The 11,232-nt window shown below is 45.4% G+C and overlaps 1 protein-coding gene across 1 annotated transcript in view; it reads left to right on the top strand.

Annotated features, from left to right (window-relative positions):
- The first annotated feature begins 976 nt into the window (after window positions 1-976).
- RYBP (RING1 and YY1 binding protein) overlaps window positions 977-11,232 on the top strand; it is a 73,454-nt gene continuing 63,198 nt past the window's right edge. Inside the window, exons 1-2 of the mRNA XM_082664056.1 lie at window positions 977-1,110; window positions 1,856-1,981. Of these exons, the coding sequence (XP_082520182.1) occupies window positions 1,079-1,110; window positions 1,856-1,981 (158 nt within the window). The 5' untranslated portion in view covers window positions 977-1,078. The remainder of the gene's footprint in view (window positions 1,111-1,855; window positions 1,982-11,232) is intronic.

The raw sequence follows: 11,232 nt of genomic DNA, 5'->3' as shown, positions 1-11,232 counted from the left end.
AGGCCCAGTTATAATCGTTCTCAACCCACTACTTTGTGTTGGTCCTTCCTAAGTGCCAGGCGCTGACCTGCCTGCTTTTCGTGCATTACGTCTCTGAATTTTCCAAAGAACCTATGGAGGATGATTATTAGCCTCATTTTGGAGATGAAGGCGCTGAGACATAAGGCTTAAACTGTTGGCATGTGGCTGCCGGGATCTGTACAGCAGCTTCCCTAGGGGAAACGCCCTATTTAGGCTCTCGGGGGGTTCAAGCAGGAGCTGAGTGTCGGGCCTTGGGGGACATTGAGCTGCGCCACACCCTTTCCGCACGTTCCCTCCGGCGTCAGGGGCCTGGGAAGGGGCTTCGGGCGGTGTATCGGCTGGAAACAGGGACTTCACGAGAGGCAGATACAAAGGTCCGCGTGGCAGAGGAGCAGAAGGGCGCGGGGGAACCCGGGCCAAAAGAGGCCCTGCCGGCTCCCGGGGCACCGCAAGCCTCGAGGCGTTGCGAGCGTCGCGGCTGTTGCAAGCCCCAGCGGCGCGCGCAAACTGCGCCCAACTACTTCCCCGGGGCGGCTTCGGGGCCCGGGGCCCGGCGACAGTCCCACGAGGCGGCCGCGCGAGGCCAGAAGCCCAGACCCGGCACCCGGGCGCGGCCACGTGCGCCCCGCCGGCCTCGCACGCTCCACCGCGCCGGGCCGCGGGGCCACCGGCAGGCACGCGCGCCCCCAGCGCGCACACACTCCCGGGCACGCACACCAACGGCCCGGCCCACGTCCGCCACGCCCCGCCCTCCCCCGCGCCCCGCCCCCGCCCTCGCGGCGCCGGCCGCCGCCTTCCCATTGGCCGCCCGGCGCGTGACGCGCGGCGCCCGGCCCCGCCCCTCGTCAGTCACTCGGCGGAGGCGGCGCTGGTGGGGACTAGTCTCGTCCGGAGACTGGCAGCGGCGGCGTCGGCGGCGGCCGGAGCTCGAGCCCCAGCGGCTGAGGGCGGGCGCGGGGGAGGGAGGGGGGCCGGTCCGCGACGACTCCCCGGACGGCGTTTCTCCTCCGAGCAGCGCCGGTTTCGGCTTTGGGGGGGGCGGGGGTACAGCCCATCCATGACCATGGGCGACAAGAAGAGCCCGACCAGGTACCTGCTCCGAGCCGAGGGGGCGGAAGGGGAGGGAGGGCTGGGGGCGGGCGGGGGCCGGCGACGACTAGGCCCCGGAGCCACCCGGGGCGGGGGGAGGCGCTGCTAAGATGGAGATCCGGGGGCGGGGGGAGGCGGCGGCGGCGGGCGGTGGCGGCGGCGGCGGGAGGCGGTGTCGCTCCCGCTCGGGGCCGGCGGCCGTGCGCGCCGCAGCCATGGCGGCTCCTCCTCAGCCGCCCTCCGCCGCCGCCGCCGCCGCCACTCCTCCCAGACAAAGGGAGATTTAACCAGGTGGGGAGGGAGGGAGGACGCGAGCATGGGAGGGGAGAGGGAAGGAGCCGGCCCACTCCCTGCCGCCGGCTTCGGGCTGTCCCTGCGCTCCCCCTCCAGATCCGGCCCGCGGCTCCCCTCCCGGCCCCCCCAGCCCCACTCAAGTCCACAAGTCCGCCCGCTTCCTGCGCCCGCCGCGGCCCTTCCCGGGGCGCCGCCGCCGCCTACTGTGCGAGACAGCACGGCCCGGGCCCGGAGGCTGCGTGGTGCCCGGTGGGGGCGCCCCGTTCCCTCCCCCGGTTCCTTTTCTCGGCCCCGAAAAGGGTGGGTGGGTGGTCGCCAGGGCGAAGTTTCCAGCGCCGGATTCCTGCGAAATTACGACGGCTCACCAGCGCCTGTGTTTTGCTGTCTCTCCCCCTTTTTCCTGCTCCTTGACTCTTCCCTCCCCTTTCCCCCACTCCTCACTCCTCTGAAGGCCAAAAAGACAAGCAAAACCTGCCGCAGACGAAGGCTTTTGGGATTGTAGCGTCTGCACCTTCAGAAACAGCGCGGAAGCCTTTAAATGCAGCATCTGCGATGTGAGGAAAGGCACCTCCACCAGGTACCTGAAGATCTGTGTTACCTTTTGTTATAGGACTTTTTTTTTTTTTTTTTTTAAAGGCGGGGTTATAGGGTTGTGAGCTCTACTTTCTGCTTTCTTTCCAACTTGTTGATTACGGCTTTTTCTGTACGTGCCGGGTGGGGTGGGGGGGATGATGTCGGTTTGGGTTGTGTATATTTCATGTTGGGTGCAAAGCCTCATGTTCACTGATTTATGGGAGGGAATTTTTCCAGGTTTCGTCTTGTTTCAAACAGACGCTGGCTTTATTTGACACTTGTATCCATTGGCTTATTGGTATTGGCTCCAAAAGAGAGGAAGCTTTGCTATGGATTGTAGGACATTGGACCTTTTATTTTTGCCATGTGCAGAATGTTTTTAATTTGCCTGTCGTGAATTATTCTTCTCTTCCCTGAGAAATTTGGTGGTGGTTGTACAGTAACGCGGTGGTTGTGCTTTTCCTGTCTTGAACTGCAAATGTCTTTTTTTTGTTTTCCTTGCACTTGAAGATAAATGCTGGGGTTTGATAAAGAAAGTGCATTTTTTGGAAGACTGAACTGTCAGTGTGTGTGTGTGTGTGTGTGTGTGTGTGTGTGTGTGTATGTTTCTGATTAGCTTATGAGAAATGGTGATGGAGGACGATTTTTGCAAAATGTAGAATGAATAGCGTGATTATACTGAAGTTTGTGTTTAGAGCTTTATTAAAATGCAAAGAATGTTGAAGGAATTCCTCATTTTAGTGAAGGTGGTAAACTGTGTGGTATCAAAACGAGTTGAACTACTCCAGATTTAACATTTAGATATTCTTGAATGAAATGTGGAAGCTGATTTTGTAGTCTTCCGGTCATCTTTTAACTTGTAACTGGAATTTGTTTCAGTGATTAGAGTTTGAAGTTAAAAACTATTCTTTATGTCATTTAATGGGCAGACGTGGGGGGGGGCTGTGTGTGTGTGTGTGTGTGTGTGTGTGTGAGAGAGAGAGAGAGAGAGAGAGAGAGAGAGAGAGAGAGAGGGAGGGAAAGCAAGACAGAATGAGTGAGTTCCTTGGGGATCTTTAAAGTTGATTGCCAAAAGTCTTATTTCATCAGGTACTTGTTTTTGAATTGGTGGCATTCCAACATGACCGTGTAGTAGCACTGCACAGTTCTAACTGGTTATTGTTCTTTGGCTAAATGAATGTGTCCTTTTAGGGTTTCATTGCTTTATTTATACCTGGGAATAAATAGGATATTGGGCAACTTTGTCCAATTATTGGTGGAACAGTTCTGTGAATTCCACTAACTCTAAATACTGAGACTTTTGAATAAAAGTATTCCAGAACTAAAAAGTACCTATTTCCCCATAGGTACTTTTTAAAGTAAATTCATATCAATATTCTGTATTATCATAGAGCAGATTTAGTTAAAATAAGAAACACTCATTGGGAGCTTAGTAGATTAGTAGATTTAGATTGGGAGCTTAGTAGATTTTGTTTTGCTATCTAAAACAGGGAATTCCATCAAATGCCATGAAAGTTTAGAAATGTATTTGTTATTTAAAGCAATAGTGATTGTATTTTATTTGAGTAATGTTTTTTTACATGTAGAATCCCTCAGAGGCCAAACCTCTTTATTGTGGTTTTGCTTTGAGTGTTACCGTAGATGATGTTAAAGTAAATGACTAGGAAACTCCTAAGAACTTGAGAACTTTACTGGTGAAGAGAAACTTAAAGCAGATTCAGTTTACATCCAGTGTATTGCTGGGAATAATTATCTCATAATAAAGTGCATTTCAGTTTCTACACATATAAAAAAATCTGACTCATCAGCTCTTTGGAAGCACGTGTAAGGTTTTGATTTTAAAAACAATATAGATGTTTAAAATTTTTTCAGAGTCACAGATGACAACATTGGAATTGTTTTTTTAACAAATATATTAAATTACTAATAATGAAAATGTTTCAGGAACAGGATACTCACCTACTATCTTGAAGAGTGTGACTTTTTTAGGTCTGTGGTTGTGTAGAATTTGAACACAGATTTTAGAGATCTGAGGATTTAAATTCTTACCAACTTATGATACTTTTACATAACTTAATTTCATCTTGGTTATTGTCAGTATTTTCATGTGTTAGATCTGGAAGTCTTTATAAAAGATTATGTTCTAGAAGTCATTGATCAAAAGGCAGATAACATTTGGCTTTCTTATGCTGTGGATGGGTTTCATGTGAAAGGGTGAATTTCACAGATTTTCCTCCTGTGTTATCCAGTGTATTAACTGTTGTTAATTTTTCTGTGACACTAGTTACTACTGCTTTGTTTTTTTCCTGGGCCTTTTTTGTGTGTGTGTAATTTTCTTGATACAACAAAGATTTGACATCTGTTGCCTTGTATAGTTTTAATCAGACTTGGTATTGATGACAGTAGAAAACTTGATGGGTTTTGGATACTGGGTAATAGGCAAAAATCAGTGATTTTTAGAATAAGTTTTAAGTAATAAAAGGACTTCTAGCCTGTTGACTGGCATAGAAATTGGGTTTTATTGCTCTGAGCTGATGTTTTGTATTACAACAGCCTCGCTGGTTGGGTAGCCAGTGGTAATTCTGGAGTTTGTTCATCACTGTTGTCACTGTCGTTGCCATCATCTATCTACCAATCAAGCAAGGAAGTCAGCTTTGAATTAGTGATAGTTCAATAGGACATAGAACTGTATTCTTTGAGAATAGAACTGATACTCCTCAGTTTCATTAGGAAAATATTGCCACTCATCCAAAGAACATTTATTAAATTACTAGGGTGTGAAAGAGTCTGCTGAAGACATTGGGGATAGGAGGAGGGTGTTGAAAGGTTGGTAAGACATGTATAGGAATGGCTGTAATCCAAGTTATAAAGGCTCTGAGAGAGGTATAAATAAAGTGCTGTGGGAGGTCTGAGCAGTCTGGCTTGGGCATCAATTAGAAGAATTCCCCCTCCCCTCAATTCTTCTGGATAAGAAGAATTGATTTCTACAGAATTACCTGCCATCTTTCACTATTATTGCCATGTGTACTAGATAAATTTAATTCTGTGGGTGGAGTCATGAAAGTGTTTCAGAAGGTCTTTTCTTCTTTCTGTAGCAGCTTAGAGCAGAGGGTCAGAAGCTCGAAAGGAACGTGTTAAGGGAAGAAGGAGACAACACTTAATAGGCTACTTGGAGGTTCACGGGGCAGTGGAGAGCTTTATTTTGGATGTATTACCAATTTTGTTTTGGGTCTGTTTATTTCTTAAATACAGTCCTTTTTCCGCCTATACTGTTCCACTTTATACCCTGCTGGTTGTTTTTTTTTAATAGCTTTATCGAGACATAATTTATATACCATATGATGCATCAACTGTATAAGTGTACAATTCAGTGATTTTTGGAAATTTTAAAAAGTTGTACAGCCATCACCACAAACCAGTTTTAGTACATTTCTGTCACATTGAATGGCTTCCTCATGCCTGTTCTGTGATACACTTTTACGAAGTCTTTAACACTAGAGCATGGAGGAGGCACCTGCGGCTGAGAAGTTCGCCTCCCCACCATGCTGATGTACTCTGAGCCTTTCAAGGTAGTAAATAAAGGAGTGTCTATGGAAGGTGGTGGTGAGTGGGAAAGAAACACTACCCCTTCCCTAGGTGATAGCCAAAGTACTATTTCCCAGCCCACTTTGCCTGTCTCATGAAAGAGGATATCAGCTTTTAAAAGGAAGAAAACCAACAAAACCACAAACTCAGAAATATACCTAACCGTTGTTCTGCTAAGTTGAAGTTTTTTAGTATTGGGCAGAGTAACTTCCTAGACATGGTGATAAATGAAGTATATTTTACTTCTGGTTTTGTTATTTCTCTGAATGTAATGATCTCTATTGTAAAATTAAAATTACTGAAATATTGCTGCATTTCTTCTTGATTAGTGGTTCTTCGATAATAGTGCTGCACTGAATACTATTCCCCTGAAAAATGTACCATATTTAGAGTTTATACAGACAAGTAAAAGTGAAGAATTTGCTTTAGATGTGTAATAAGATTGTGTGGCTTTAAAAAAAAAAATTCTGGTACTCAGGATATTGAATGGGAAGTTGGTAGTACTCAGTTGTTTGTGTGTAAAATATTTTCCTTGTCCAGGAACTCCCTGATTCTTCGCAGTTGTAACTTTGGACTTTTTCTCCTCTTAAATTCAGATACCCTGATAGTTGAAAGTCTCTTGACTAGTCATGAAGTACTTTAGAAGTTTTAGGGGAAAACACACATATTTAGTGAAACGTGAAAGTTTTGATCTTTGCTGGAAGCTTCAGAAGAGCATCATCCTGTGGTACTTTTCGGATAGGAAGCCTCCCAGGAAGCAGAGGGGTGCCTGACCTAGAGAGGAGCCAGGCCCTTCCCCGCAGTTCTGGGTCATTCGCCACAGTGGTTCTGTTCCTTAGGCCACACTGGCTTTATTGTAGTGTTTGTCTTTTGTAAAATTTCTCCATAAAATACATAGAAAAATTACCGGTCCTCCAAATCATCAAACCTTGTCAAACCTTTCGGCCTCGTAGCTGATACAAAAGCGGGTACAGGTTTAGAGATCACTCTTACCCAGAAACGGAGTGATAATTTATTTTGTGTTTGCTGTTACACTGGACTTAACTGATTTATTAGTACTGACTTGATCTTACGTATACTTGGTGACCTTAAAGTAAATTACGTGGGTAGTTGACAAGTTTTTATTGAGCACACAGACATCTGGGCTCTGGGTGTACAGTGGTGTACAGACAGATGAGATCTTTGTTCCCGTGGAGCTTAAAGTACTATGGCGAGGACAAGAAAATAAACAAGCGAACAGAAGAATAAGATCATTTCAGCTAGAGACCAGTGCTCTGAAGAAATTAGAGCAGAATAGGGAACTACAGAGTGGTGAGTACTGGGCAGAGCGACTGCTTTGTAGGCAGTGTCGAGATACACATTTGCCTTTTTAGGAAACACTAAAGCTGCTTTCTTTTGGAGCAAGGGGATAGTTATTTCTGGAGGTTTACCTGTGCCAGTTAGCTCATTTGGTGGGGGACAGTTTAGAGTTCGAGCCTTTCTGCATAGGCTGCTCAACTTTTAGCTACACATCGTAGACTAAAGTCTGGCCAGCTAACGTGCCAGTATATCCTGTTGCAGTTGACCCTTGAACAACTGGAAGGTGAGGGGCGCTGATACCTACCCCCCTGTGCATAGCTGAAAATCCACGTAACACTTGTCCTTTGGTATCTGAGGGGCATTCGTTCCAGGACCTGTCACGGATTTCCCTGGCTGCTCAAGTCCCATAGTTGGTCTCTATATCTGCAGTTCTGCATCTGTGGATTCAACCAACCACGGACTGTATGGTACTATAGTATGTGTTTATTGAAAAAAATTCGTGTATACGTGGACCTGTGCAGTTCAAACCCATGTTGTTCAAGGGTCAGCTGTTACTAGGATGGGAGGTTTTGAATGGATTCAGTGTGTATTTTTTCATGCGTCATGTATTTATTGTGTGCTTCCGTAGATGCTGAAGAAATTCCAAAGTGGCTGTAGCTTATGAAAATACTTATTAGCACTAATTCGGTTCCTTAGTACTTTAGGAAATGGTGGGTCTCCAAAAGTCTCCTTTACAACTTAAAGTAAAACATTTTACAGTCATTGTGGTTCTCATTTGCCCTCTTGTCCCATCGCCAGGGCCTTTTCTCTTTGCAACATCTTCCTTTATACTTCCTAACACTATCTCCTCTCCTGTTTTTTCTTTTTTTCTTTTTGCCTGTTTATTTTATTTTTATTTTTGTGCGGTATGCGGGCCTCTCTCTGCTGTGGCCTCTCCCGCTGCGGAGCACAGGCTCCGAATGTGCAGGCTCAGCGGCCATGGCTCACGGGCCCAGCCGCTCGGCGGCATGTGGGATCCTCCCGGACCAGGGCACGAACCCGCGTCCCCTGCATCGGCAGGCGGGCTCCCAACCACTGCGCCACCAGGGAAGCCTTGCCTGTTTATTTTTAAGTAAACTTTTTGAACTGTAGCATACATACAGAGAAGTGCACAAATCATAATTGTAAGGCTTGATGAACTTGCACAAAGTGAGCATACCTGTGTAACCAGTACCCAGATTAAGAAACAGAACATTACCAGGACCCCAGATGCCCCTTGTTCACGCTGCAGTCACTTCCCCTTGAACTTTATTTAAGTGGAGTCATACAGTATGTACACTTCTGGGTCTGGCTTTTTTCACTCATTGTTATGCTTGTGAATATCCATGTTCTGTGTGGTTCTTGTGTAGTCAACCACTGCTGTTTTATCCTAAGAATATCTTAGAGCTTAACTCTACATACAGACCCCTAACACATTCGAGAGATGGGATCTCTCTGCACCTTCTGTTCATTACCTACACAGTTGAACACAGTCATCTCCTCCCAGCAGCAGCATAAAATCCACACATCATTAGGTGAAAGGAATAAAACCTGGTGTGTGGAATTTTCTGGAGTATGCAAATGGAGTAAACTTTTGGCTCTCATGAGTAATATTGTTCATTGGTCATTTATATTTCAAGGCACTGGTTGAATAAACAAGGAACCTAACAAACTTGTTGAAAAGATAAGACCATAAAAAGATAGCCAGTGGTGTGAATACCATGGTAGGCATGGAGTGAACGGGTACCTGGTAGAGACCCTAAGTGCTTTTTAGAGGAGGTAGAGACAGTATATGGGGTGTGTTGGGGAAGGCCTCACTGAATCTGAGGTTTGAACTAGGCCTTTTTCGTTCTTGGATGTAGGGTTTGTTGTACAGGTTGATAGAAGTTAGTTAGTTCTTTGCCTCCTCCTACCTCCTTTTTAACTGTTCACTCTCCTTAGATGTCACCCGTACCTTTCCACTTCTGTTCACAGGCTGGTAATTCCCAGATACTATTTATTAACCACCTGTCACCATCCCCATGTACACATACACGTGACAAACAGATCCGACTGGTTCTTGGGCCTCTCCATTTGGACAGCTTAAATTATCTCCTGGTTCTCATTGCTTCTAGGTTAAAGTCCAAATCTTGAGCATCACAAGGGGCTTCATGGTCCTCTACCGTTTCTTTAGAATTTCTGGAAGCAGCCTGCCACCACCCTGTCTGCCCTCCACACACAGCATGTGTGTGTTTCATACCGAACTGCTTGGTGTTTTCCTAGCATGGACCATGATGTCTCATTTCCATACCTTCACACGTTCTTTTCCTCTGGATTTCTTCTAAAATGCTCCTCCTTCCTTGTAGCCTGGCTGACTCTTATTTGTCTCTGGAAGCCTTTTCCAACGCCCTAAGATCATGTATACCTCTTCATAACATTTGAACCGCATTTTTGTTTGATTACCTTTGTTATGTTTCCACCTTTTTTTTGAGGGCACGATCTTTCTTTTCATATCTTTTCCTATGTCTGTTACAGTGCCAGGCACTTGGTAGGGGTTCACTCAATGTATGTAGAATAGATGAAGACTGGAAGTTTGGAGTCGCCTTTAAAACTGTTGCAGCTAAGAGTTCTGATACGTATTGCACTTTAGGGCTTGCGTCTTGTCTGTAAAGTTATTGGATTACGGGAAATTTGTCTTTATAAAGCATGTCCTTAAGAAGTAGTATTCTCATTTTTCTGATTTTGTTTTCTAAACATGTTCTAGAAATTAAACACAGAGTTTACAACCTTGGAGACCTTGGGCCATGCATTTAAAGTACTTCCTGGAGTGTTTTTGGGCTTCAGAGCTTTAGCACACTTAACTAAATAACAGTGATGCCTCTTTTTCCTTTTTTGTTGCCCATTTGGTGATTTAGGCTGCCAAAAGTCATGTCGAAAAGTGTGCTAATAAAGCAGAGGATCAGTCACGTTGTGGAAACCAGTTTTGAGATGTGATAAGGAGCTAGGTGGGTGCACTTGTAAGCTGGCACCTAAAGGGAGTTTAAAAATGGCTACGGAACATCTTGGGTGTTCTTGGAAATGTTTTGCTATGCTGTTCATTGTGTTAAGGTCTGTTGTGTTTTAACATACCCATAACTTGATAGTTGTACCTTATACGTGGTATACATTACTGTTATTTGGATTAATTACTGCTGTTAAGTCTTGACTCATTCTTTATGTGGCTATTTTTTCACTTCTGTGCAGTGATTGACACAGACTGTGGTGCCAAAGATGAATTCTCAGTAAAGGCATTGCAGATAAACTCCCGTGTTACTCAGAAATCATAAGTACGGATTTTTCTTGACTTTAAATGGGGTTGCATCCAGATAACCCGTCATAAGTTGACAATACCGTAAGTCAAAAATGCATTTAATACGTACACCTAACTTGCCAAACATCACAGCTTAGCCTAGCCTACCTCAAACGTGCTGAGAACACTTACAGTACCCTATAGTTGGGCAAAATCACCTAACACAAAGCTGGGTTTTTTTTTTAATTTTTTAAATTTATTTTTGGCTGCATTGGGTCTTCGTCGCTGCGCTTAGGCTTTCTCTAGTTGTGGCGTGAAGCCTTCTCATTGTGATGGCCTCCACCGCTGCAGAGCGCAGGCCCCAGGCACACGGGCTTCAGTAGTTGTGGCTCGCGGAGTCTAAAGCACAGGCTCAGTAGTTGTGGTGCACGGGCTCAGCCGCTCCGCGGCATGTGGGATCTTCCCGGAGCAGGGCTCGAACCCGTGTCCCCTGCATTGGCAGGCGGACTCTTAACCACTGCGCCACCAGGGAAGCCCACAAAGCCTATTTTTAACAAAGTGCTGAATATTTCATATAATGTATCGATACTGTACTGAAAGTGAAAAACAGATTGGTTGTCTGTGTACAGAATGGTTGTAAGTACATTGGTTGTTTGCCCTGCTGATCACGTGGCTGACTGGGAGCTGCGGCCCCTGCCTCTGCCCAGCATCACCAGAGTATTGTACCACATATCTCTAGCCCAGGGAAAGATCAAAATTCAAAATTTGAGGTGTGGTTTCTACTGAATGTGTATCACTTTTGCCCCATTGTAAAGTTGAAAAAGCCATCGTAAGTCAGGGACCATCTGTAGTTGAAATCACAAGGTAAAACAGGTGAAATTTTTATTTTTAAATACAATTAGATCTTTATTCCTCCTCTCCTTTCCTCTCTCTGTCAATTTAGAAAATCTATTTAAATTATCCTTTGGCTGGGAAAAGAAACTAGGAAAGGGGGATGTAAAAGAAGCATCTTAAAACTTGCTCAAAACATTTTCTCTGTAATTTCAGATCATAAGCAATACAATTGAAGAGGAAACTTTGATAGC

Source organism: Grampus griseus, assembly GCF_964374135.1.
Source record: "Grampus griseus genome assembly, chromosome: 10".
Classification (NCBI taxonomy): Eukaryota; Metazoa; Chordata; class Mammalia; order Artiodactyla; family Delphinidae; genus Grampus; species Grampus griseus.
The sequence above is the reverse complement of the archived record's forward strand: the minus strand, read 5'-3'. Positions and strand labels throughout refer to the sequence as shown.